We start from the raw sequence: 26,230 nt of genomic DNA on the forward strand, positions 1-26,230 counted from the left end.
GCAGCACAACCATGCAGCTAATAATGGGAGTGAGTGTAGGTAGGTGGGTGGGCGGCTGTGGGGATAAAATTAGATCATAAAAACAGAAATTCTTTGTAATGATTCCCAGAACACAGTGTGCTAATAATGAAATACCTGCTTTTGTGCTGATTGATCACAGCTTATAAGTTTGTTAAAGAAATATCTTACAATTAATTTCAATTTTTTTTTTCATGCAAGTGCACTATAACTGAACTGGATTTAACAGACACAGGTGTGTAGTAACTAGTTACATTTACTTAATTACATTTACTTGAGTAACTTTTTAAAAAAATATAAATTTTTGGAGTATTTTTACTATGCTGTACTTTTACTTGATTAATTTTATTATGAAGTATCGGTGCTCTTGAATAAAATTTCTAGATTTTAAACATGTTTTAACCAAAAATTCACCAGACACGACACACACCCGTGGTTTTTATTAAAGTTTCATAAGCTTTATAGTGAAAGAAAAATGTTTTCTTTTGCTTGATTTTGTTATGTTTTATTTATGTGGATATTTGTCATTTTTGTTCTTAACAAAATGTCCACTTAACTTTACATTGTGGTCCATCTGATGTAATTTTTAAATATTACATTTTTAATGTTTGGATCAGTTAGTCACCTTTTTGGGAAATACTTTTTTACTCTTACTTGAGTAATTTTCAGGGGCTTTTACTTTTACTTGAGTAAAAATCTGTTGAAGCAGCGCTTCTCTTACTTGAGTACAGTCTTTAGGTACTTTACCCATCTCTGCGCATGCAACATAATGCGACAGCAGAAATGGTAACTTTGACGTAAATTCCCTGTAATGGTGGATTTATCCCGTTTAACAGTAAGAGCTGCATCTTGTGTGTGCTGAAATGCATTCAGCCTCGGATCATGACCGCTTTTGGGGGAAGGGATCCCAGCTGCCCTGCGTGTGACGGCACGACGCTGGAGCTGGAGAGAGGAGGCGATGAGAGGAAGCTGCAATAAACACACAGGGCGTCTGCGCCTATCTAAATAGGACAATAAAGTGAAATAGGTATCAATGCTCTAACAATGGATTTGTCACCTCCGCTTCCACTCAAAGTTTTCCTCTTCGTTTACTTGCTAAACTACACCCAAGGTGAGTGGGGCATTTTGGGGGAGAAATTTTCGCAGGGGTGGGAGGAATACGCGTAGCAGTAGCTGTAGCAGCGGCGGCGGCGGCTGAGGGGGAGCAGAAATCCCGATAGCCCGCTAGCTAACAGAGGGATCATCGGGGCCTGCTTGTTGTGAACAGGACTGCACCCTTTTCTCACTTCAAGCTAACAAAAGATGCGTTGCGTCAAAGCCGACGGGGATTTACGCAGTTTGTTGCTGTAAACCGACAACGCACAGTTGTTTCTGTTGTGTTGTCACTGTTTTATTTTTGTATATCGTCGGCTTCGGCCCGGGTTCTGTTGTTATCGTGCGAATGGAGCCGACAGCCATTGTTATGAGAAGATGGAGAAGCCGACTGGGTTAACGGACCGTTAGCTCGATGCTAACCTTCCAGTTAGCCGCTAACGTTAGCTGTTTTTGTCAAAACCCGAGGCTTCCAAGCTTATTTTCTCTTATACTGTTTGGTAAATGTTACTTCATGCAGACATTACTGTAATGTAACATAAATACAAGAATCAGTGCGGTATTGCCAATGTAATTGCTCATGGAGATTGTTAGGAGCTATTTTGTAAACATTAACAACGTACAGGGCTGTGAAACAGCATCTGCCTCCTTTTTTGTCATATTTACTTATTTCAAAGCAGCGAAGATATAACCAGGGTAAACATAAAATGCTGTAAGATGGAGACTTTATTTATTAAGTCCTATATTTATTGTGAATAACCACATTTTTGGAAAGCTGAGTTGTACTTATGTAGCCACAAACAGGGCTAATTACTGTCTGCCCAGGATAGGAACCTGTCAGACATCATAGTCTTGTAATTAAAGATCTGTAAAGGGACAACAAAGCCATTTCTAAGACTTTGTGTCTCCAGCTTTGGAAATGGCCATAAATCACAAAAGAATGATTGATGGCTGCCCAAGTTAGGAAATAAATTCACATATGAGAAACATTCATGTTTTAACCATATAAAATGAGAAGTCAACAGCGGCTCCGGAGGTAGAGATTTGTCCTGTGACTTGCGGGTTGCTGGTTTGAATCCCATTTTCATCCGTCTCAGTCATTCTGTTCTTTGGCAAGACACTTCACCTGCCTTTTCTCTTGTTGGTGGTGGTCAGAGGGCGCAGTGGTGCCAATTGTTTGGCACAATCAGTGTGTGAATGACTGAAAAAGAAGTTCAAATTGTACAAATCCTGGACATTTACCAGAAATACTTCTTACTTCTCACCCTTTCTTCCAGACGACACTGCCAAGAAGTGCTGCCCTTTTGCTGTTACGACCGTTCCCATTTAACCAAGAACATATCTACATTTCAATTTCAATGAGGTGTAAAAGATAAAAGTTCTCATTTTAACAAGATTGTGCTCCTGTATTTATTTCCTAGCGCTGACAGTTAAACGCTTCCATAAAGTGAGAGCCAGAAATGAAGAAAACATGATGCAGTGGTGGTGACGTTAACCAGAATTTGTTCTGGAGCGCTTCATCTCTGCTGCAGGAGATCGCCAATACAATCCACAAATATATCGCCCCAGAAGTTTTCAATATAGCAAAGCACTGTTTGGACTGTAGTAACAGTTGTCTGACATATTCTAAGTGTAATTTACTCCCACTTTGCTTGCCAACGTAACATTTAGTCTGTTGTTTGAGAACAAGGGAATGCAGGAAAAGGTGTATTTATTTACCACTGATCTCACAATGTTAAGCAAAAATATTGCTATTGCATGATTTATTAGTCACAAATAAAATGTTGCAGTAATGTCTCAAGTCCTGCTAACCTCAGTCAAATTGTATCCATTAGAGTGACCGAAAAGAGCACAAAGTTCTTCTCCAGTTTGATAAAACAAATCTTGATTATTCCCAAGGCTTTTGGGAAATTATTCTTTGCACTGACAAAACTGAAGTGAAACTTTTTGAAAGGTATGCGTCTGATGATATCCAATGTAAAACTAACAGCATTCCAGAAAACCATGTTTAATTATCTTTACTGGATTCTGCTCTCTTCCAGTAAATCATAAAAGTAAATGTCTCACCATCATTTAGGGATTTTAAAGCTCAAGTGCACATTATGCAAAAGGGACATTGATCTGAAACAACCCGGCAAGTCTGTCTCTGAGTGGCTAAAAACAATAAAGTGGGCTAGTCAAAATCGATATGATCGAAATGGTGTTAATATGAAATATTTTATTTTAAGGTTTAAGACAAGAGTATTGGCTCTGTGAGTAAATTATTGTCAAACTTTTATTTGCTTGTCTTCAGGCGAAATTATCAGAGTTCTTGTTACGAAGGATTTGTTTTTCATTCATTCAAAACTGCAAGGAGAAATGCACCGGCAAAAATGAGTTTCAAGCTTAATATTTCACAAAAGAAAATGTACTTTGAGCATTGTTGCTTTACAGGGACAAATGCAGCACTGGATTTTTTTTTTTTTTTTTTACCAAGCTTTTCGCCAAATAATAAAGTCAAAAATGAGTTCAGGAAACTTTTTCCTCTCTGAAAAGTTGCTGTTGTTAATCATTAACAAAGAATAGCATTAGTTATTCGTTTTTTATAAATCTTAAATAAAACAACTAAATCATTTTACAGCTATTTGGGACCCAACCATCATTTAAAATGTCACAACTTTCACTTGCTCTTTTATCAAAATCTGGTGATTTCTCTAAATAGGTGGTCTTTGTTTCATTATTTTACTTTTCTGGCATTTTTGAGAGACTTAGCGAATGAGGTAATTCCAAGCATTCTTCACTTCTCACAGTCACCTCAATGAAAAATTCAATGTTACCACTTAAATATTTGATACAGCTTATGAACAGTGAAGAGGCTGAAATCTGGAGCATTTATTTGTCTCTGTTACACAGTCTTTTATTTACAGTAAATTATAGTTCTTTAGTCAGGCTTAATTACCTGCCAGACAGCTCTAATTACATATTGTCTGTTTAATGAAAGTAGTGTCATTTGGAACTGGAGTGGGAAAGCTGCCTAGTTTATATAATCCATTGGTTTGCTTCTTTTTTATTAGCAACAAATAAAGAAATCTTCCAGCTTTTTTTTTTTTTTCCATTCGAACACATTTTTGTTGCTGTGGATTGACTTCTGTCTGCTTTTAAATGTGAAATGGGCGGATATGCATGAGAAACACTTGCCTTCATATCCTCCTCCTCCCACTCCTCTGGTGGTGAAATAATTCTGCCGCTTCTGCAGATGAGTGTAGCTCTAAAGCTGACACTTACTTGATTTTAATAGATTTAGCTCAGCCTTAAAATACAGATCATATAGAGCTTCTGTAGATTTCCATCATTTTAATCCTGTGCTCCAAGTATCTGTCACTGGATCATCCCCAACACATTCAGAACTGTACTGCTTATACAACATTTAGCCAAAATGCTGTGACCATTCATCCACAGGGGCGAAATTCATATTTTGTACTTCATTTGGGTCTTAACTGCTTCTTAAAGCAGCCCAAGCAATTAAAAATCCCAACATTTTGGCAATAAATTAGGGTTTTTTGGTGTCTGGAAAACAAGCCATATCAAAAAACCTCTTGATTGTTGAGTGGCATTTCACTGTTACCTAACAACCACAGGGAAGCCCAGCACGTCTGAGCCCCAGCACGTTTGATCAGGTGGTTTTATTGCTGTATTTGCTATACAATGGCTGCTGGAAAAGACAAGTGTTTTGTTGACTTGCCATCCAGAAACCACTTCTTGGTTGAAAAGAAGGCTCTACCTCTGCTTTTCAAAGACGTGCATTTGTATAGTTGTGCATTGGTTTCAGGTATTTTCACGTGCGAGTGTAAACGTTGAGTTGGGGGTGTGTGGCCAGCAGCAGCTTCCTTGGTTTTAAAGTGAAAGAGGCCCTGAAATAACTTATAATGAAGGAGCTCAAAAAAGGCAGAACTGAGTAGACCAAAATCATCTGCAAACAAGTTTAATGAACATGTTTTTTTAAAGCCTATAGACCTATCTTGGCATGTTCAAGGTAGATTAATACGTTAGACTAAAACAGTTGTGATCAGTCAATACATGTCAAGTAATGGTGATATTTGTATGTTGTCTGGATTGCAGTTTATTTCTGCAGATGCCAGCTGACTGGTATCTTGAGCATTTAAAGGTCAGCGCTTGGCAGTTTTCATGGTCCTCTGTTTTTGATCACAAGGGGATGAGATTTGTCTACAGAGATGCCCTACACTTGTGGAAAGTCAAAGTAGGATCAATTTTACTGCAGGAGATTAGGTTTTCCCAGCAGTAAGTGATGCTGTTTGCACTTATTGCTGTGTGTGTATTCGCTATTGGCTATTGTAGTGCAAGATAACTCACTGCACCCAGTCCAGAATGTTATTAAACCTTAAACCTGAACAGTACAAACTTCTATATACTCTGTTTTCAAAGTGCAAACCGAAGCAAAAGTAACAAAACCCCAATATTTTTGCCATTGATGATGTTTCTCACTGGAGTTTGGTTTTTCAGTGTTGAGTCTAAAGTGCCGTCCTGAGAAAACAAACTTCCAGCTGTCCCACAGCAAGACAAGGCTCCTTTTATACTTCAGCTCAACTTTCAGTTTTGGTTTTTGCTCTTTTTCTTCTGGTGTTGAATGCTGTAAACCAGGGGAATCAAACTCATTTTCGTTTTAAAGGCCCGCTTGTACCAGAATGTATTGATAAAACCTGATTACAAACTGTTAAAATATCAATACATTCTTAAAATTAGATAATATTATTGAACATATTCTCACTCTGTCCAGGATTCTTTGATACTTTTTGTGATTTTTTTTCTCTTTTTTTTTGCAATAATAATCAAAGTGTTTTTGGTATTAGTTTGGAAATATTTGAGATATTTGCGTTTATTTATTATGGTAAATGTGACTTTTTAAATGTGACCTCAATTAAGGCTGAGGCAGCTGTTTAGCACAAGTAAGAAAGTTTTTGACAATTTATATTAAAAAAATCTACAAATTAGCACCAAAAAGTGTGACGATTTGTTGATTTTGCATAAATTTCCATTATAATTCTCAATAAACTGGAGGGATTGATATAACAGATTAGAAACTGCATTGATTTGATTGATAAATTAATGTTTCAGCACACTTAGTGTGTAGTTTATGTTGTAAAGCACTTTATGACTTTTCATGTCTGTGAAAGGTGCTATATAAATAAAGTTTACTCACTTACTTAGAATCCAGCGGGCCACATAAACGGTTATGACGGGCTGGATTTGGCCCATGAGCCTCGAGTTTGACGCGTGCTCTAAAGGACTCACTGCCTTGGCAACTAAACCGCTACAAATCAGTTCAGTTGGTAAACCATGAAGTTGATGAAAATCTCGTGTGTGACTTTTTATTTGTGGTTAAAGTAGATTAAATCTTATTTCCATTGATTAGGTTTTTGATTCTCCCTTTGAGATCAGGCAACTTTTAAATAAAATGACAAATCTTGAGAGGGATACACAAAATGTCATTAACATCAGTATCAGTCATTTTTTAGCATATCTTCCTATTCTGTAGTTGCCTTTAGCTTCCAGTCTGTCAAGTCTGACTGTAAATATTATCAGTTTTTAAAATTATTGTCAGAGATTTTCTTTTTTGTCTATTGTGATTTATTACTCAGTGCCCCATGCAGCCTATGAGTAATGAGCAGTTATATATGTATATAACTTAAATGAAAATGTATTTATTAACCGACAGAAATAGAAATAAATCTTTCTGTGAGGAAAACATGATGTACCCAACGTCCTGTGTGATTCTGCAGTTATTGACATAAACTTTGGTCTAAATTATGAAACAGTTCTTGACACTGGTGGAGATGATTGCGGTTATCCATCCTAACGTGTGTCTGTCTGTCTGGTTTCTCCCTGCAGGACACTATAGGAACCCTCTGAACAAATACATCCATCATTATGAAGGCCTGTCCTACGACACAGAGCTCATTCACAGCAAGCATCAGCGGGCCAAGAGGGCAATTTCTCATGAAGACAAGTTCCTTCATTTAGATTTTCATGCCCACGGAAGGTTGGTTGACATTTATTTGTGACCTCATGTGTTATTTGTTTGCAAACTAATCCCTTGTGTACGTATTGTTGTTGGTTAAGGGTTTAGGAGAAGGGATTTGCTTTAAGATTAAACCTTGTTTTTTTTTGCATTTGTTCCTGTTTACAGGGGACATTTTAGATCTGCACTGCAAACAAACCAAAATCTTACCAAGTATTTTTGGTTTAGTTATTATTACAAATATCTTAATTTTGTCTTATTTCAAGTGTACTAACTTACAAATAACTTTTCAGCAAGATAAAGGAGCTTGTTTTAAGTAATTTGTTCCTTGATATTGATGGAAAAGCTCTAGCAAAGCAAAAACACACAATCTTAGCAAGTATTTTACTTTTATTTCTAGTGCAGTTATCTTAGTAAACATGAATTAAGACAAAAGTAATTTAAAACTAAGTTATCAGCAAGATATAGAAGCTTGTTTTAAGTAAATAATTCCTTAAAATTGGTGAAGAATTACCTGTTCCACTGGCAGATTATTTCTTTATAACATTGGGAAAATGTCTTGTTATAAGTAAATTTATCTGCTAATGGAACTGGTACTTTTTTAACTAATATTAAAGGACAAGCTTCTATTTCTTGCTGAAGAGATACTTGTACATTCATTTTGGTTTATTTAAAGTGTAATAAGATATTTGCACTAGAAACTAGACTAAAAATACTTGGTAAAATTTTTTACAGTGAGAAGACATTTTTTTACATGACAGTGGATTTTTCATAAATTACTTAATTTTAAACAAGCTTCTATATCTTACTGAAAACTTATGTTAGTTTTGCCTTATTTCAGGTGTATTAAGATTTGCACTAGAAACTAAACCAAACATGGTAATATTTTGTGTTTTTGCAGTGTGAAGTGCATATGAGTTTTAAATCTAAATCTTCAGTTGTTTTTTGTGTTTTTTTTTTTGGATGATTCATTAGTTGGTTAAATGCCAGATAAGAAGAAGCATTTGAGGTTTTAATCGTCTAAGTTGTGCACATCTGCTGCCTTTTCCCCATATGTGATAGTATCTTTATATTATTGGGGCTTCAGATTAAGCGTAAGCGTTTTTATTGCACATCCAGGAGGTGATTGCGGAGGCAGATGCATTAAGATCTAAAATAAATACTAATTTCACAGATGGGAAGATGCATATAGTTTGTCCCTATTTTGAGGAGGAGGTGGCGGTGCTGGATGGCGTCTAAACTCCATCACAAAGTCACCACCATCTGCCTTGAAACTTGGCAAGGACTGTTTATCATCCTGGATGTAACAGGACTTGATGTTCATAAATCCTGATACTGCTTAAATAAGGAAGAGAATAACCAAAATATAAAACTATGCAACAGCAAACACACAAATAGATTTTTTTTTATTTAAAAAGACTATAAGATACATTTTGTTTTCTTCAGTTCTGATTCATACCTATATTTTTCAACCCAACAATCTGATTCTGTTTTCTAGATTCGAGTGTTTTCTGAGTAGTGCTTGCAGGATGTGATGCAAAACGTTTGTTGTGGAAATTAGGGGTTTGTTTACAGCAAAAGCAGTGGGTTGGGCTCTCTGACTGTTTGAGTGGTGGGTGTGTGTGTGTGTGTCTGTGTGTGTGTGCGCAGTTCTTTTTTGTTGTTGATTGCACTCAGACTCACTTGTGTAATCCCAGCCTCAATGTCAGAAGAAAACACAGGCCAATTGAGTGGAGTATGAAACAGAAACCACAGTTCATGTGTGTGAAAATCATCTGTTTTTCAAATAAGATCTGACATTGAGACATTACAGCAGCTTCAATGCATGTTGAGATTGTTTCTGTTGAGCTGTGTTACTTTCAGTTCAACATTTATTCCCCAATTTAGTCTTTTGATCCTAGTTTCATCATATTACCTAAAAATGTAAAACAACCTATAATGTGATCAGTTTTTTGTTTAAACTTGGTGTGATAAGTTTTCTCATTATTGTTAAAACACTTGTTATTGCATTCTTAAAGGGAGGGGGAGAGTATTATGTATTTTCCATTTTATAGCACAATCAAGTATCTATGTCAACATAAGTTGTTATGAAAATGCTGCAAAACAACTTAAAAGAAATTTGGCTTTGCATCATGGCATTATCTTATCCATGAAAATTTTAAAGGGGAATTATTTTTGCACATTTTTGTACTTTCATTTGGGTCTCGAGTGCTTTTAAAAAAACACCACCAGTCATTTTTTTGGTGTTTGGAAAATGAGCCATTTCAAAAACCTCCCTATTGAGTCACAATCGAAAGGTATTACACTGTTACCTAGCAACCCCAGCTGAGTCCAGCCCGTTACCTAGCAACTCAAGCTGAGCTCCAACATGTTTGGTCAGCTGGTGTTACCGGTGTATTTGCTGTACAATAGCTCCTGGAAAAGACAAGCGTTTTGTTATTGACTTACCATTCAGAAACCACTTGCTGGATTCTTGCTGGTTGTGCAGGAGGCTCCACTTCTGCTTTTCAAAGACATACGGTTGTATAATATCCCATCTGTTTGCAGCCATTTTCACGGCGTGTGTAAACGCTGAGTTGAGGGGCATGGCCAGCAGCAGCAGCTTGTTTGGATTTAAAGTGACAAGACACTCTAAAACAGCTAGCAATAGGCAGAACTGAGCAGACTAAAATCTCATTCTCTACAAATGATTTAGTGCAAAAACTGTAAAGAACATGTTCTGTATAGACCATATTTCAATATATGGTGTCCTGACATGTTCATAGAGGTATAATAGAGCTAATCCAAGTGATGAATCAGTGAATTGATGAATAAGTGCAGGCAGTTTTGTGACGATCTCCTCGTGTCATTTCAGGCATTTCAATTTACGGATGAAAAGAGATACAACCTTATTTCCTCCAGATCTGAAAATAGAAGTTTCAGGAGAAGAGATTCCATACGATACCTCTCATATCTACACTGGAGAAATTTACGGTAACCCGTGTTTACACATTAATATTTCAGTGATTTTTTTTGTTTGACATGCTGTGATAACTTAGCATCCAGTCCCGTGTGAGTCTGAGTATAAAGTGCCATGATTTGATTTACCAGGTGAGAAAGGCACCCTGACTCACGGCTCCGTTGTGGACGGTAAGTTTGAGGGCTTCATCCAGAGCTACCACGGCACGTACTACGTGGAACCAGTGGAGAGATACCTGGAAGGCAAAGACGTGCCGTTTCACTCAGTCATCTACCACGAAGATGACATACGTAAGTCCTTACACTCTTCACCTGCTCACATTCAATCGACAGCATCACTTCCTCGAATCTAATGCGTAATTTGTTTCATGGAAATGCGTAACAGGGAAAGTGCAAGGTTAGGGCAGCTGAGCAGATGAAGGCTGACTGGTGTGATTGCCCCCCATGGGAGCAGAGATACCCGGGGTGCTCATTAGCTGAATAACACAATCCTTCTCTCTGGCTTATTTATGCTCTCCACACAATGTTGGTACTAATAGTGAGCACCAAGCACACTTCACTACAGCAGCAGCCTTTAATTTCAAATCATCTGCGAACACATAGCAAGTTGCTGTGGGGCAAATTAAACAGATTTGCGAGAGGAATCGCTAATGAGTGCGACGGGAAAGTAGCGACTCACACACTGAAGCGAGGCGTATCAAGTGGCGTATAAGTACATCCATTAGCTGATCATGAATAGCACCAGGAATAGAGTGACTCAGGGGGTTAAGTAGCTAACATTGTCTTTATAATCCAAACAGTGTTTGTGTCTCTGCCTCTGTCACTCAGACTATCCGCACAAGTACGGCCCAGAGGGAGGCTGCGCTGACAGCTCCGTGTTCGAGAGGATGAAGAAGTATCAGGTTTCCGCTGCAGAGGAGCCACGCAAGGTGAAAATAAAATAAAATAAATCAGGAAAACACGTGACATGCAGTAGTTTTATGGCGTGAGTAAGTACTTAAATGCCTTTCTGGTTTGGGTTCATTGCAAAAATATTGATTCTTAATACTTGGCAGGTTTTGCTTTGGCAGATAGTTGGGGAAAAAAAAAAGTTTTTTCCATTTCAACTAAATGGAACCATTAGAAAATCTGGTGTCTGGCCAAAGCTGCAATACTGGCAGTGAAACATCTTTACGCTTAAGTGAAGCAGCTTCTCATGAATTTAAATTTATTTCATAAGGGAAGGTCCATATTAATCAACACAAAGTAAATTAAAACAAGCATGTAAATACGACAGATTTAGCCACAAGGGCTAATTTTCATCTGCAGCTAGGTTGATGCAAAAAAATAAAGAAAAATAATTGACACACACACGAACGAACACGCAAAACATATGGCAAAGTGAAAGAAATGAGTAATAATAAAAAAGCAAGTTAGACACGTAAACATTTAAGTCCATTTTAAACATGAATGCAGTTTTTATTAATTAGAAGCTACTATTTAAATGATTTTCTAAAACAACTCAATAATATTTCTAATTATTAATGACCAAAGGAGCTGAATAATATTTCACAATCCCTCCTACCAGCTGCTCTTGTGGTTGTATTTGATTGTAATCGTAACTGAATGAAGTTATTGTTTGTTGCTCCCTGGAAAATCACCATTAACCAAATTAAACTGTGCACACAGAGTGCTCATATAAATAGTTAACACACAGAAGTGTCTCTGTAAATTAGCATATTATAAAAATAATATTCAAATAATTCAATTCAAAAAAGTGATGTATAAATTCATGAAAGATATTTTAAATGTCTTTTCCCGTTAGATCTGTTAAAGAAAAACATTTTCATACAGGAATGTTATCATGGTTTGCACCAGCTGCGTTTCCATTGGCCATAAAATTGGCTTTAATTAAAACATGCTAATTTAGAAAGAAAACCTCATGTTTTCCAATTAAAAACTAATTTTTTTTTCTTTAGAATGAGGTAGGTTTTCAACCGTATCATAATTTGTGTATTTCACAAACTCTTCTTTTGCATCAAGCCATTTCCAGCAGTTTGTCTGAAGCAGCAGCAGCAACGTGTTTATTTGTAGCCACCGGCTTCTCCTTGGATCTCCTACAGAGCTGTCGCAGCATCGCACAGCTCATCAAAAGTTGAGTTTGTCATTTTAAAGTGTTGGATCCATCTCTGTTCTGTTAAATTGGCTAAATACAATTTCCCCAAAACTCTGCATATAAACACAGCCTAGATAAGACGCAGACGTTCCCCCTGATAGATGAGCGCTTATTGTTTTTGTCTAGTGTCTTTATTATTTATTTTACATCGCCTTTTATTCTCCTAATTGCTCTGACTGAACAAATTGAACTTGTTTTACATGTTTAACTGGTAGCTTGTGAAGCTGTGGGTGTATTTAAGCTGTACTGGTGCAGAGTTACCATGCAAATTTCTAATTCAGTACATTTATGTCTGTGTTTAAAAGAAGAAACGTTTTAAGTGAATTCAGCTGTTTTTCCTTCCGATTCTAGTCCTCAGATGTTGATAGCAGCAAAACATAAAGTGTATTTGTGCATTCATAGTTTTGACCGAGAAACGACTTTGGTAGAGAAACTAAAAGTAAATTAGAGCTGTCATTCCTGCAAGCCTTAATCAGCAAAATTAAGAAATATTTCTCTTTTTGTGTAATGAACCTAAATATTATGAGTTTCACTTTGTGAATTAAATTTCTAATTCACTGAAATGCATCTGTATTTTCTGGAGTTATTTTGCTTTGATTGTGGTTTTATTTCATCTTATCCATCTCTTAGCTAAAATCTGATTTATGAACATGCTGTGGCTTAAGGGGGAAACTCTAAAAATACTTCCCATTACTTATTTACTCACTGTTAGGATGGAAAAGCTATAAATATGTTTTATTTAGCTCTCTAAGACTCGTGTGCTCCTCACGTCAGGATCTCCACACCGAAGCGGAGTCTGAAAGCCCCGTGTTGCTGAGGAAGAAGAGGATGGCCCAGGTGGAGAAAAACACCTGCCAGCTCTTTATTCAGACCGACCATCTTTTCTTCAAATACTATAAGACCAGAGAAGCTGTCATAGCTCAGGTAAGGCACACAGCGACAGCAATACAAAGTACCTAAACATTGGAAACTCTGGCAGCATGTAAACAGAGTCAAAATACTTGAAGTTGTGGCTGTAAAATTGAAAAATCTATTAAAATACAAACAATTTACAGCATTACTTTAATGAGTTTTTTTGGAGAAATTGTCTTTTTAAGTGTTTTCTCTTTTACATTGGCACCAACCAGGTTTCTACCTGAAATAAATGATTTATTTCTATGGCATTAAAATAAGCTTCATACAGAAAAAAGTATCAATTCCAGATCCTTCCAAGTTAAAAACCTCTGACCTGTTCAGTTTGATTTCGGTCTAGTCAAATCAATTAAGTTTTGTATAATTGATATGTTTAAAAGGAATTAACAACAAAAACAAAAAACCTGTTCCTCCTGGTAATTTTTACACATTTATTATAAAGCACAAATTATGTTTAAGTGAAATCTGAAATCCCTGGAAAATAACAAAAAAAAAACATAAGCTGTACTTATTTGAGCTAATTCACTTTAATTTAATGCAAAACATAAATTTATACATAACTTCTCAGTTAAAAGCTGAACTTATCATTGACCTGGATAAACTCCACCAGGTGGCGCTTCACTAACCTCCTGTTTTCTGTCCAAGGAAATATTGCATCCCTGGTGGCAATTTTAGCTTGGTTATTAGGTTCAGAAAGGCTTTGCAAAACAAGAGAATATTTGACGTGATGTCTTGCCGTACCTTCATTCGCTCTGAAGTATCTCCAGAAACCTGAAACTTTTCATGTAGGTGCTTGAAATCCTTGAAAATGCTTACATTTCAATCAGATTTTCAAGGTTTGGAAAGTGCTTTATTTTTGTATAAAGTCCTTGAAAGTTATTCATATTCACACTGCATAGTTTTGTAGTAAAGTGCAATATATTGTTAATTAAAAGTCTAAATTTGAGAAACATTTAGTTTCATACACCAAATAAACAGACACAAACATTTTTTAATCTCACTCTCTAAAGTTAAATCAGACTAAATGTTTTAGGTTAGAATCACCAAAATTATTTCTATTTGTTAAATGTCAGAAAACTTTTTCGTAAATCTCTGTGTGTATGTTATCTTTTGAGCAGGAAGGCCATTTACCTTAACATGCTCAGTGTAATGAATATTTCTTATTCCTAATGGCTTACTGACTAATTAATAATGTCACTGAAATAAAAGTTGGCTTATGTTTTAAACATTAAACAGCATTATTAAAATTGCAGGATTGTATTTGTTAAATTAGTGTTTTCTAAGATTTTAGTTCTTAGACCAGTCGGATGTATAAAGTGTGAGAAAGACATTTCAAAACATAAAATTGTATTATATCTTACTTGTCGCTGCTGTAAAATGTAAAATACTCTTACAAGATGGTATTAATAATGTTAATAAATTATATGTGATAGATAATTGAAATGGTCTTTTTGAAATTTCATTTGTACTGTTTTTATCTGGAAAGTGTGGTGCTGGAAACGTTTGAAAAGTGCTTGAATTTTCCTCTGGGGAAAGTGAATTTAAAGGAAATCCTGTGTTGGCAGATTTCCAGCCATGTCAAAGCCATTGATGCGATCTACCAGGGCACAGACTTCATGGGCATTCGTAACATCAGCTTCATGGTGAAACGGATCAGGGTGAGTTACACCAACAGACCCTGTGTGACTCTGAAGTTTCAGTTTTCGTCTCCCCCTCTGAACCCGCTCGCCTCCTCCCGTCTAGATAAACACGACCAACGACGAGAGAGACCGATCCAACCCGTTCCGCTTCGCCAACATCGGCGTGGAGAAGTTTCTGGAGCTGAACTCGGAGCAGAACCACGACGATTACTGCCTGGCTTACGTTTTCACAGACAGGGATTTTGATGATGGCGTGTTGGGACTGGCCTGGGTGGGAGCCCCCTCAGGTGCTGGAATATTCCTTAGCAGCTTTTGGATTTATTATTATTCTACACTGGCAAAAATTGTTTTTATAAAAGGACAATTTCACTTCAGAGTGCATTAAAATTTTGACTTGCAAATTATAACTGCAGCTTCAAAAATTCACAAATAAATGAAAATGCCTTGGAGTTTTAACAAATATGTAAAAAAACAAACAAATATGTTAAAACTGTCAACATGTTATGACAGTACAATATTAGACGGATAATTTGGGAAAAGATTAATCTCCTCCACCTCCTTCCTGTAAGGAAGAGGATTAGGGCCACTGAAAAAAAATAAATAAATAAAACAGTTCTGGCTTTAATCTCAGAATTCTGACTTTATTCTCAATATTCTGAGGTTAAAGTCAGAATTTTTTATTCTTATTTTTTCCATTGGCCCTAATCCTCTTCCGTATTCCTGAGCTACTGTTGCAATTTGAAGAAATGCAACACTCCCGACCAAAACTAACCAATCAGAGCCAAGGGCGGGTCTTAACGCTGTTAATCATCTTCATGTACTCGTCATTAAATGTGCTAATGGCTGAGAAACAACTTGGGATTCCAGGAAAACCGTTTATTTGCTGCCAGATAAACGTTTGCTAGTTAGCTTTCAGGCTAATTGAATGCTAGTTAGCATTCAGTCAATGCTAACTAGCCTGAGCATTCATGACAGGCTCTGCCAGCTGCAGCATAGCAGAGAGCAGGAGGGGAAGCGGAAGGGGTATGAGCAGCACCACACAGAGGATGATTGACAGCGCTAAGACCCACCTCCTGGCTATGATTGATTGTTTCTAGTTGGCACTGGGAGAAGGCAGGACCTTGATTTTTTTTTAAAACATTTTTTAAACAGACTCTGTCTCATACTGACATAGTTACAAGAAATATGTAAAAAAATATATTTTTATAACCTTGTTAGTCATGCTACTGTGATAAATTGAGTTTAACTTAATGCAACTTTTCACTTCAAAAACGGTTATTTTCCTTTGAAATTCTAGTTTTGCATGTTTTAATTAAAACATTTTTTAATAAGACTGGATTTTACATTTGACTCAATTATAGAATCAACCATTCTTGGTCTCTTTGAGGTGCAAACATCTTTCTGAACTTCTCTTTCCTCTTTGCAGGGAGCTCTGGGGGAATCTGTGAAAAAAGCAAGCTGTACTCCGACGGAAAAAGGAAGTCTCTCAACACTGGTATAATCACGGTACAGAATTATGCCTCCCACGTACCTCCAAAAGTCTCTCATATCACTTTTGCACATGAAGTAGGACACAACTTTGGCTCCCCGGTATGTTACTTGCACGTTGCACATGTAACGCGTGGCATACGCTCGTCCAACCTCAGGTTTTCCGCTTTCACTCGTAGCATGACTCCGGAGCCGAGTGCACCCCAGGAGAATCCAAAAGCCAAGACAAGAAGGAGAAGGGCAATTACATCATGTATGCGCGAGCCACGTCGGGAGACAAGCTCAACAACAATAAGTTCTCCTACTGCAGCATCCGCAACATCAGCCAGGTTCTGGAGAAGAAGAGAGGGAACTGTTTCGTTGGTGGGTTTTACTGCTTCGCGTTGGCCCGCATTTGAACTTCTCTTGTTGAGGAATCAGAAATTCAAACCCTGTAATCGTTCTTGTTCAGCTGCTCCCTGCAGCGGAGAGCAGAGTCATCCAAAAGTCTTCATTAGAAAATAAAATATGGCAGCTGGAGGTGATCCTGCAGAGCGGCTCTAGCTCCATAACCCAATCTTGGCTTTGGCATGGTATTATTTTTATCTGACAACATTTGGCAGGCTGAACAACTACCTTTGTTGTTTTTCTTTTGTATGCAGATGGTATATTTGGCACAGCTTTAAAATGGCTACCTACAGAAATTAAACCTTGATTTTTAACATAATTCATACAGCATTAATGCTATTAATTTTGGCCTCAATTATTTACCTAAAGTGTTCTTTCTTCAGGCCTGAATAACTGCAACAAGCGATCTCACTTGGTTTACTTTATTAAAAAATTGATTTACACCAGATTTTGGCAAAGTTCTGCCCTGAACTTGATCACAATTCCTTAACTGTTTTGTTTTCTGGAATGGGTCTCACTTCAGATTCTGTCCATAAATGTTTTGCATTAATAAGCCTGATATATATTTTCCAAATCCCCCCTAAAAATAACAAATTCAGGAATGAGAATTTTTTTCTAAATCAGTTTCTTCCAATTATAAAAACTTATGAAACTTTTAACAAAAACTGCAGGTGTGTGTGTGTCTGTTTTTGGTGAATTTTGGTTAAAACATGTTTGTTTTTTTATTCAGTGGGTTAGGGTTAGGGTTAACCCTTCATCCAGGCATTTTGCTTAAGTAGAAGTAAGCAAAATGCCTTTAACAATAAAATTACTCAAGTAAAAAGTACAGCGTAGTTAAAAAAAAAAAACTACACTCCTAAAAGTAATTTTTTTCCCCCAAAAAAAGACACTCAAGCGACTAAATCCAGCTAGTTGCTTCCCAACTCTGGTTATTTATTGTACAATCTTTCCACGCTGAAAAAATAAATTATAAAAAGAACAAAATGAATGCATTTGAATTGATAAATGAATGCAGTAGCAACAAAACCTATCCGCACTATTACATTCATTATTTATCAACAATATTGATGGATTTCTTGACATTTTACTCCTGAAGGATTTGTTGAACATTTTATTTTGTGTTTTCTTTTGGCGGTATTTGATTTCCTCTAGCTTCCAGTTTTGTGGCGTTTAGCTTTGCGTTTTCTTTGGCTCAGAATCTGGCCAGCCGATCTGTGGGAACGGCCTGGTGGAGCCCGGAGAGGAGTGCGACTGCGGCTACAGCGACCAGTGCAGAGACCTGTGCTGCTACGACGCCAACCAGCCCGACAACAAGAAGTGCAAATTAAAGCCCAACAAAGTCTGCAGGTAAGAAATCAAACAGTAAGTTGATCTAAAGTCTGTTTATCTTATCGCTCGACTAATGGTTAGAGTCAAAGTTTATTTATGTAGCACATTTACGACCAAAAGCTGATAATATGAATAATAAACCAAAACAATACTTAGTTTTAGCTGCAGCAATTCTCTGAGTGATTAATTATTAACTTTTGATATTATTTTGTATTAAATAGACTAAATGAGCATAAAATTGTTAAATTTAGACATTTATAAAGTGGAACAAAACAGGAACCTCTTTGGTTGCTGAATAGAAAAATAAGACCAAAACAACAAAATATGTTATATGGTTCCTCTTGAAGGAAAGTTTAACTCATGGCAAACCTCAAAGTCAACCTTACTTATTGGCTTTTTTTCTGTTATTTTACTGCCTCGGCTTTTCTGTCATATTATCCTCATCTTTGTAGCACATGAGTAATTTTTGAATAAGAAGTTGATGCTGCTCAACGTCTTGCCCCCTAGGGGGCGCGCCCTCAGTTTGCGAACCTCTGGTCTAATTTGACTTGATCTTTCCCGCCATTTTGTTTCTGTATCAACTGTTTCTGCTGAAGTTTGACCAGTGGCGCCCTCTGCTGGATGGCGGAAAAACAACACTAAAACGCTGGTCTAAGCCGATGTTATTTGTTAATTGATTAGAGCTAATTTTGATCTAATAAACCATCAATCGACAATTGTTACAGCTTCAGGTATTTTCTTAGATATTTTTAAGGGTTTTTGACATTTCGTTCCGCATGAGGAGGATCAATCGACTCACGCCTGACTCGTTTTTGACTCGGCTCTTTGCTCGTTTCCCATCAGCCCGAGTCAGGGTCCTTGTTGCACTCCTGAGTGCAGCTACAAGGGTCGCAACGAGAAGTGCAGGGAAGAGTCCGAGTGCGCTCACCAGGGCATGTGCAGCGGCGGAAGCGCCCAGTGCCCGACCTCGGAGCCCAAGGCCAACTTCACCGCCTGCCACGGCGAAACTCAAGTCTGCCTCAACGGGGTGAGCGCCCGAACGTTTCGCACCTGGCGCCGGCAGAGCTGGTTGCTGTGGCAACGCTATTCTCACACTAGTCGGTGTCTGATGTCGCCTGTCCTCGTGCTCCTCCCCCGCAGGGCTGCTCCGGCTCCATCTGCGAGAAGTACGGGCTCGAGGCGTGCACCTGCGCCAGCCAAGATGGCAAGGACGAGACCGAGCTCTGCCACGTGTGCTGCATGGAGAAGAGTGAGCGGCTTTATCTGTTTTTTAACTTTATTTAACCAGACAAAACCCATTCAAGATCCAGATCTCATTTTCAAGAGGAGAATCAGTAACACAAAAGTAAAACTAATTTAAACACTGCAAATCCTACCAAGTATTTTTGGTCTCATTTCTAGTGCAAATGTTTTAAGTTCACTTGAAATAAGGCAAAACGAGCTTACAAGTGACTTTTCACCAAGATGTAGGAGCTTGTTTCAAGTCAGTAATTCCTTAATATTAATGTTCCACTGGTAGATTAATTCACTTATAACAAAATGTCTTGTTGAAAGTGAATTAATCTACCAAAGGAACGAGAATTTTTCCATCAATAGTCAGGAATTATTGACTTAAAACAAGCTCCTACATCTTGCTGAAAAGTTACTTATGAGTTAATTTTCTCTTATTTCAAGTGAACTAAGATATTTGCACTAGAAAATAGACCAACACTGCTTGGTAAGATGTTGTGTTTTTGGGGTTACTGTACAAACTTAGACCTCAAACTTCAGTTTCAAATCTTCGACTGGATATTTTTGCTTATTTTATTTGTACAAAGTTCTTTAAAAGTCCTGTGAGTAAATAGTTTTCCCCGTTTATACTATCAATATCTAGCAGTTATTTACAATTTGTTGTCTACTAAGAGTAAACTGAAGTAAAACCTGCTCCCTGGAGTGAAATTACCGTAATAACCTGATATTCGCTGGAGAGCAAAACGACTCCCTTTCAGAAACCGATGGAAACTTTCAGGTTTCGCAAAGTTGGCTTGTAAAAATGTGTCGTCTGTGACACATTTCAGCTGATAAGGGTTAAAACAAATTACATAACAGTTTAAAAGGACTGACACTGTTTAATAGAATCACATTGCACGTTTTTTTAAGAACCGCTCCAATGAAATGTGACCCAACATCTTTAGTTCGGACTGGAGCCGATTCCATCGCTCTGAATGCTTTGCATCTATTTCTCCGTTCAAACACATGCAAGAGAAAAATGTTGCAGTGAAAAGATCTTTGCAGGGGAGAATTTAAGTGGGCAGCAGCCAAGCCGGGTAGAGTTTTATGTTTTTGTCTTGGTCGACACAATGCAAATGAGAAACTGATCCGTTTCTGCAGTGAACCCCAACACCTGCAGCAGCACGGGGTCGGAGCGCCTGGCTCGGTTCTTCAATAAGAAGGTCACCACCCTGCCAGCGGGATCGCCCTGCAACGATTTCAAAGGTTACTGCGACGTGTTCATGAAGTGCCGGCTGGTGGACGCGGACGGGCCGCTCGCCCGGCTAAAGAAGGCCATCTTCAACCCAGAACTCTACGAGAACATCGCAGAGTGGATTGTGGTGCGTACCGAATCCGCTGGACGTTTCTTGGTTTTAAGGTTAAGGTTAAAAGGTTTCGTGATGATCCCTCCTGCAGGCTCACTGGTGGGCCGTGCTGCTGATGGGCATCGCTCTCATCATGCTCATGGCGGGTTTCATCAAGATCTGCAGCGTTCACACGCCCAGCAGTAACCCCAAGCTGCCTCCGCCCAAACCACTGCCAGGTCAGTTCCTAAGCTTTCTACACACAGCTCTGGAAAAAATGAAGAGCCCACTGCACCAACACTGAAAACCTGCGGTTTTTCCACCAAATGTTGATTTCTGAACTCTTCCTGAGTTAAAGCATTAGTATTGTTGTTTCTAAAGGAACATGAACTCGTTTTTTTGCATTGCTTGACATCTGAAAGCTCTGCACTTTTTTCCTTATTTTGACCACAAATAAATATTTCAGAGACAAGTCATAGAATAAAAAAACAATGTTCATTTTACTCAAACATTTACCTATATAGAGTAACATGATCTCTCGTTTTTTCAGTTTAAGTTGTTAGAATTGGGTTTATGCGCTCTACCTTCCTGGTTTTAGTCAGAACTCCAGCAGCAGCGTTCTGGATTAGATTGAGTCTTTTTTTTTACTGTGATCAGTGTGACTAAAGTTAAACACCTGGATCAGTTTCTCTAGATTTCATTGGGTCCTCTAATCCTGGAAATGTTCTTCAGGCGATAGAAGGCCCACTTTCTCTTCTCACCTTGAAAACTCCTGAAAAGCGAGCCGACCCTCCGTTTTGCTTTGTCTCCAGGCACGTTGAAGAGGCGACGAGCGCAGCAGCACGCCAGCTCTCAGGTGCAGCACCAGTCGCAGCACCCCCACGCCCACGGCGGCCAGCGACAAGCCCGGGGCCAGCCGCAGCGGCAGGCGCAGCCCCAGAGGCACCACCGTCAGCCCAGAGAAAACTATCAGATGGGCCAGATGAGACGCTGAGACCCCGCTGCCCCTCCTTGCAACCCCCAATGCCTTGGCTCCTCCTCGTGCCTACAGTGGGAAACAAAAGCGTCACTCCATCCAAAGAAAAGCCTGACACGGTTGTTTGTCGTCGTCATATCCTCCGATCTGCAGACAACGCGCTCTACGCGGAAGAAGAGTAAAAACTTTGTCTAACAACTCAGCCGGCTCTTTGCGGAGTGGACTCGACCATCAGCCATCTCCAGTGCATCGTTTTCCATCTCTCTTTTCGTTTTTCTTTTCATTCCAAGGAGTGCCAAGAAGAGATAAGGAATCATGTGTAGCGTTAGTACATCCTGTGATGTGTTTTTCTTTCTGTTGCGATCTTCGAGTGACTGCCGGTGAATCGTTCTGTGCTTCTTCTTCTTCCTGTCCTTCTTCTTCTTCTTTTTGTTTCTTTTCCCCCCTCATCATCCTGACCAGGAATGAGAGAAACTCAGTGGGAATTTGTGGCACTTTTTATTTCTGATTTTTCATGTCGAGCAGCAAAAGAGACAGGCTCTGGTCTCCTCATGCAGATAATCTTCTGCATGTGACTGTAAATATTTAGTGTATCATAAGTGAAAACAAACTATTTCTTCTACTGTAAATGTGTAATTCTTCACTACGTCTCTTTTCTTTTTCTTTTCGGTTAGTGCTCTCAGGATTCTTAACGCATAAATGAAGGAACGTTGAGGATTTGACGCTCTTGAGTTGGATCGCATTCACTTATTTGATTACAAGATTATGAACAACAAGGGCATCATATCCCTGTTTTTACGTTTCGTTTTATTTTTTTTGCTCATGTTGTGTAAGGAGATGTAGCGTCATGGGAACAAATATGAAGGATCACAACACTATTTGATCATGAAGAGTGACACGGGAAACGAAGGCTAGGAGTCTAGGAATGAGTCATGTTAGTTTACATGAGTGTGGAAATAAATTTTTAAAAATGACTAAAAAAAAAAGTAAGATTAAGTCATTCTATTATTCCTCAGATAGCAAATCTAAGAACTTTTCCTTGTGGGCATGCAGACACATTTATTACATGTGGCTTTGAATTGACAAAGGTCTGTAATATCTGTAATTCACTACTTTTATTTTGACGGCTGTGTAACGCAGGAAAGAGAAGTGTAATGCAGCAGTGTTGTTCACTAACGTTCTCCTCAGTGCGTTCACTACTAATCTAATGGAAAAGCTACTTCCTGATCCCCTAAAGAGCTCACCGGTGCAGGATGTTTACCGTAGAAATCCACTGAGACGGCAGCAGGGAGGAAGTGTGATTGGTTTGACCTCAGGTGTTTGCAAAACGAACCCTTTTTGTGAATTTTATTTATTAGATGACAAGAACTGTACCTGGTGATGCAATCATTACTTTTTTTTTTTTTTTACTCGTAAGAGAATACATGTTTAAATTGACTGAAATTCCTTATTTTCTCCAGTAGATGTTTTTTCTGCTCTCGCACAAAACCCAACCTTACATGTCAGAGTAAATGCCTCTGGCAGAAATTTCTTTTCCTAATAGTTTCACTAAAATACTAGTAAAACCTGCAATCTCAGTTTTTTTCTCTCCTCAACAGTTTGCAGAGACTCTGACTGGCAGCACCTCCGTCTGTTGGGTGAACATGTTGCGTTCAGAGTCTCGCCGCCATTTTATTGGCTGCAACTGTCATCAGGCAGAGAGAAAAAATGAATTTGCAAGCAGAAAACAAAGCAGGGAGTTCAGGTCCCAGTAAAGGAGGTACAGAAGATGTTTGCATAAGCAACATTAAATCTGATCGCTGTAACACACTGCAAAACCAACATTTAACTACATTTTTTTGGCTCAACTGTAATGCAAATATCTTATCGCACTTTAAACAAGACAACACTAACTTAAAATATTTTTTATCAAGATATAGGAGCTTGTTTTAAGTTAATAATTGCTTAATATTCATAAAAATGTAGTTCCACAGAGTCTTCTCATACACTGCAAAAACACAAAATCTGACCAAGTTATTTTGGGTTAGTTTCTAGCGCAAATATCTTTAGTACACTTGAAAGAAGTTAAACTAATTTAAAAGCAACTTTTTTTTAGAAAGATATAGGCTTGTTTTAAGTGAGTAATTCCTTCATTTTTAGTTCCACTGGCAGATAAATTACCGTAACTTATAACATGGGAAAAATGTCTTGTTATAAGTGAAATAATCTGCCACTGGAACTAGAACTTTTTCATCAAAAATAAGGAATTATTTACTTAAAACAAGCTAAAAAGTTACTTGTAAGTTAGTTTTGTCACATTTTGAGAATAGTAAGATAGACTAAAAATACTTGGTGAGATTTTGTGATTTTGCAGTGTGAAAAAAATCTACCAGTGGATCTTTTGCACCTTTTTTCTAAATCAATATTAAAGAATTAGACTTTAAACAACTGAAAAGCTATTTATAAGTTAGGTTTTTTTGTCTTTTTTTTCCAAGTGTTTTAAGATATTTGCACTAGAGACATGACAAAAGATACTTTAAAATTTCTTTTTCTGTCTGCGTCCTTTTTCTTTTTGTGTGTGAATTTGAGGTGAATTTTGAGCGAGAGCAGAACAAAATCTGACTGAAAATAAGGAATTGAAAATGCATGTACTCCTTTTTTTATTAATATTTCTTTTTCCATGGGGATCATCCCCAATAATGTTGCTTAAGTGTAAAATATCATGAATGCCTCTACAAGAAGACGCATCCCAGATTTTGTATTTCATAGCACACGTTTTATTTTTAAATGCATGCAACACTAATGAAATCTAGTGCGACTCTTTTCGTCCTCGTCGCAGTGAGCTCTGTAGGGGAGCGGTCGACGTAAACGACTAACGCGTCGTTTTCTGCAGCGAGGCGGATGAATTCGATAGCTTGGCGGTTGGAGCAAAATGGAGCTCTCTTTTTAAACTCTCATCTCACCTGTCAGGCCAGAAGAATTTACCTGTAAACTTGTACAGTACTTGGAGGAAAAAAAATAAAATAAAATAACAAAAAAGTTAGCATTTAATTTGAAAATGAAAAGTACATTTTGATACATCTATTTCTTTTTTTTCTAAATTCAGAGTAACTTGTTAAAAATGTTCATATGTGACAAAGTTTCCTCTCTCCTAATTTATTTATGTTCTTCTTTGTGCAAGTAGAACTGGAATTTGCTTATGCTTTTTACCACTGTCATCAACGGAGGAAAAAACTATTCAGTGATAATGTTACATTCCCATTCTGATTTTTTTTTTTTTTTTTTCCATTTTCTTATCCTGTGGCATGGTTCGGGTTGACGAGCAGACGTTTAAAATAAAAATGCCTGTAAATTTACTTTCTTTTTAATTTCGTAGTCTTGGTAAAAGTTTTTAGATAAACGTGCACTGAAAATGTCCAAATTGAGTTGAAATGTCGTAGGTGATGTAGGCCGTAAGAACACATGATTAAAGCGTAAAAACTACTGTCTGATTTTAATGTTCACTGTGTTTTATACAGTATTCGAAATTTTTGTTCACTTTGAACATTTTTACTAAAAAAAAGAAAATAAAAATTTGAAATTGTATTGTGCAAAGAGATGTAATTTTTGGAGTACTTGAAATGCATTAATTAAAAGACTCATTCAAAATAAAATAGACCTCTGTTTACTGTCTGCAATGTGTGTGCACTCTTTGGATTTTTAAGGTCACAATTAAGATTATGTGAATTTTATTCTCCTTATTTACATGGAACAATTAAATCATCCTTGCACTTATCGAAAGCTAAACTTGTGCAATATTTAAATATTTTAATATCTGGAGATTTTTTAGCATCTTGCAGTCTGCTTTCAGAATAAACTTACCTGGAAATTTTTATTTTTTTAAACGCCTTCCACTTTTTGATAATGGTTGACTTAAATTTTTTCTGCAACCTCTACAAATCCCTTACCAGACTTCTAATTGTACTTTTATTTAATTAATATAAATTGTAAGCAGCAAAGTTACTACATAAGGTTCTTATCAAATTAATCTGAGTCAGAAATCCTACAAATGCAAAAACATAAAATCTTACCAAATTTTAATTTCTAGTGCAAAATATCCTCATACACATGAAATAAGACAAAACTAACTTACATGTAATTATTTTAACAAGAAATATGAGCTTTTTTAGATTGAATAATTATTTAATATTGATGAAAAAGTACTAGTTATAAGTAAAATAATCTGTCAGGGAGACCTGACATTTTTTCCCCATATTATAACTTCATAATTTATGAAAAAGTACTTCTACTTTCCCTTATAAAATACATTTTATTTCTGGTGCAAATATCTTAGTACATTTGAATTAAGACAAAACTAACTTACAAGTATCTTTTCAGCAAGAGAGAAGCTTGTTTTAAGTAAATAGTTAATCAATAACTATTTCCTTAAAACAATATTAATAAAAAAAAGTTTTGGTTCCCGTGGCAGATTATTTCACTTTTAACATGAGAAAATAGTCTTGTTGTAAATTAAATAATCTGCCAGTGAAACAAATCTTTTTTCATCAATATTAAGGAATTATTGTCTCTAAAGAAGCTGTATTTTATTTTTTAAGTTACTTATGAGTTACTTTTGTCTAATTTCAAGAATGCCCTAGAAACTAGACAAAATAAGCTTTTGTGTTTTTGCAGTGTGATGTTATTTTCATTAGGTTTTCTGGACACATTAAACCTTTTATTCAGTTA

The 26,230-nt window shown here is 37.2% G+C and overlaps 1 protein-coding gene across 1 annotated transcript; it reads left to right on the forward strand.

The window, feature by feature from the left end:
* The first annotated feature begins 854 nt into the window (after positions 1-854).
* Positions 855-25,177, forward strand: LOC106919346 (disintegrin and metalloproteinase domain-containing protein 10-like). Its single transcript, XM_014989625.2, has 16 exons — positions 855-1,129; positions 6,997-7,147; positions 9,981-10,099; positions 10,217-10,375; positions 10,913-11,013; positions 13,014-13,163; positions 14,717-14,809; positions 14,895-15,078; positions 16,218-16,381; positions 16,459-16,642; positions 17,863-18,013; positions 18,839-19,022; positions 19,136-19,244; positions 20,366-20,586; positions 20,663-20,789; positions 21,363-25,177. Exons 1-16 carry the CDS (start codon positions 1,063-1,065, stop codon positions 21,542-21,544), a joined length of 2,346 nt encoding a protein of 781 aa, XP_014845111.2. The 5' UTR covers positions 855-1,062; the 3' UTR covers positions 21,545-25,177.
* The last annotated feature ends 1,053 nt before the right edge of the window (positions 25,178-26,230 follow it).

Source organism: Poecilia mexicana, unplaced genomic scaffold (genome assembly GCF_051168715.1).
Source record: "Poecilia mexicana isolate PSO_F unplaced genomic scaffold, ASM5116871v1 scaffold_6, whole genome shotgun sequence".
Lineage (NCBI taxonomy): Eukaryota > Metazoa > Chordata > Actinopteri > Cyprinodontiformes > Poeciliidae > Poecilia > Poecilia mexicana.

Excerpts from the sequence above, each read along its gene's own strand:
- LOC106919346 (XM_014989625.2), top strand. The coding sequence starts at position 1,063 with ATGGATTTGTCACCTCCGCTTCCACTCAAAGTTTTCCTCTTCGTTTAC. Across the intron at positions 18,014-18,838 it reads AAGCCCAACAAAGTCTGCAG|CCCGAGTCAGGGTCCTTGTT; the intron begins GTAAGAAATCAA and ends GTTTCCCATCAG. Across the intron at positions 19,245-20,365 it reads CGTGTGCTGCATGGAGAAGA|TGAACCCCAACACCTGCAGC; the intron begins GTGAGCGGCTTT and ends CCGTTTCTGCAG.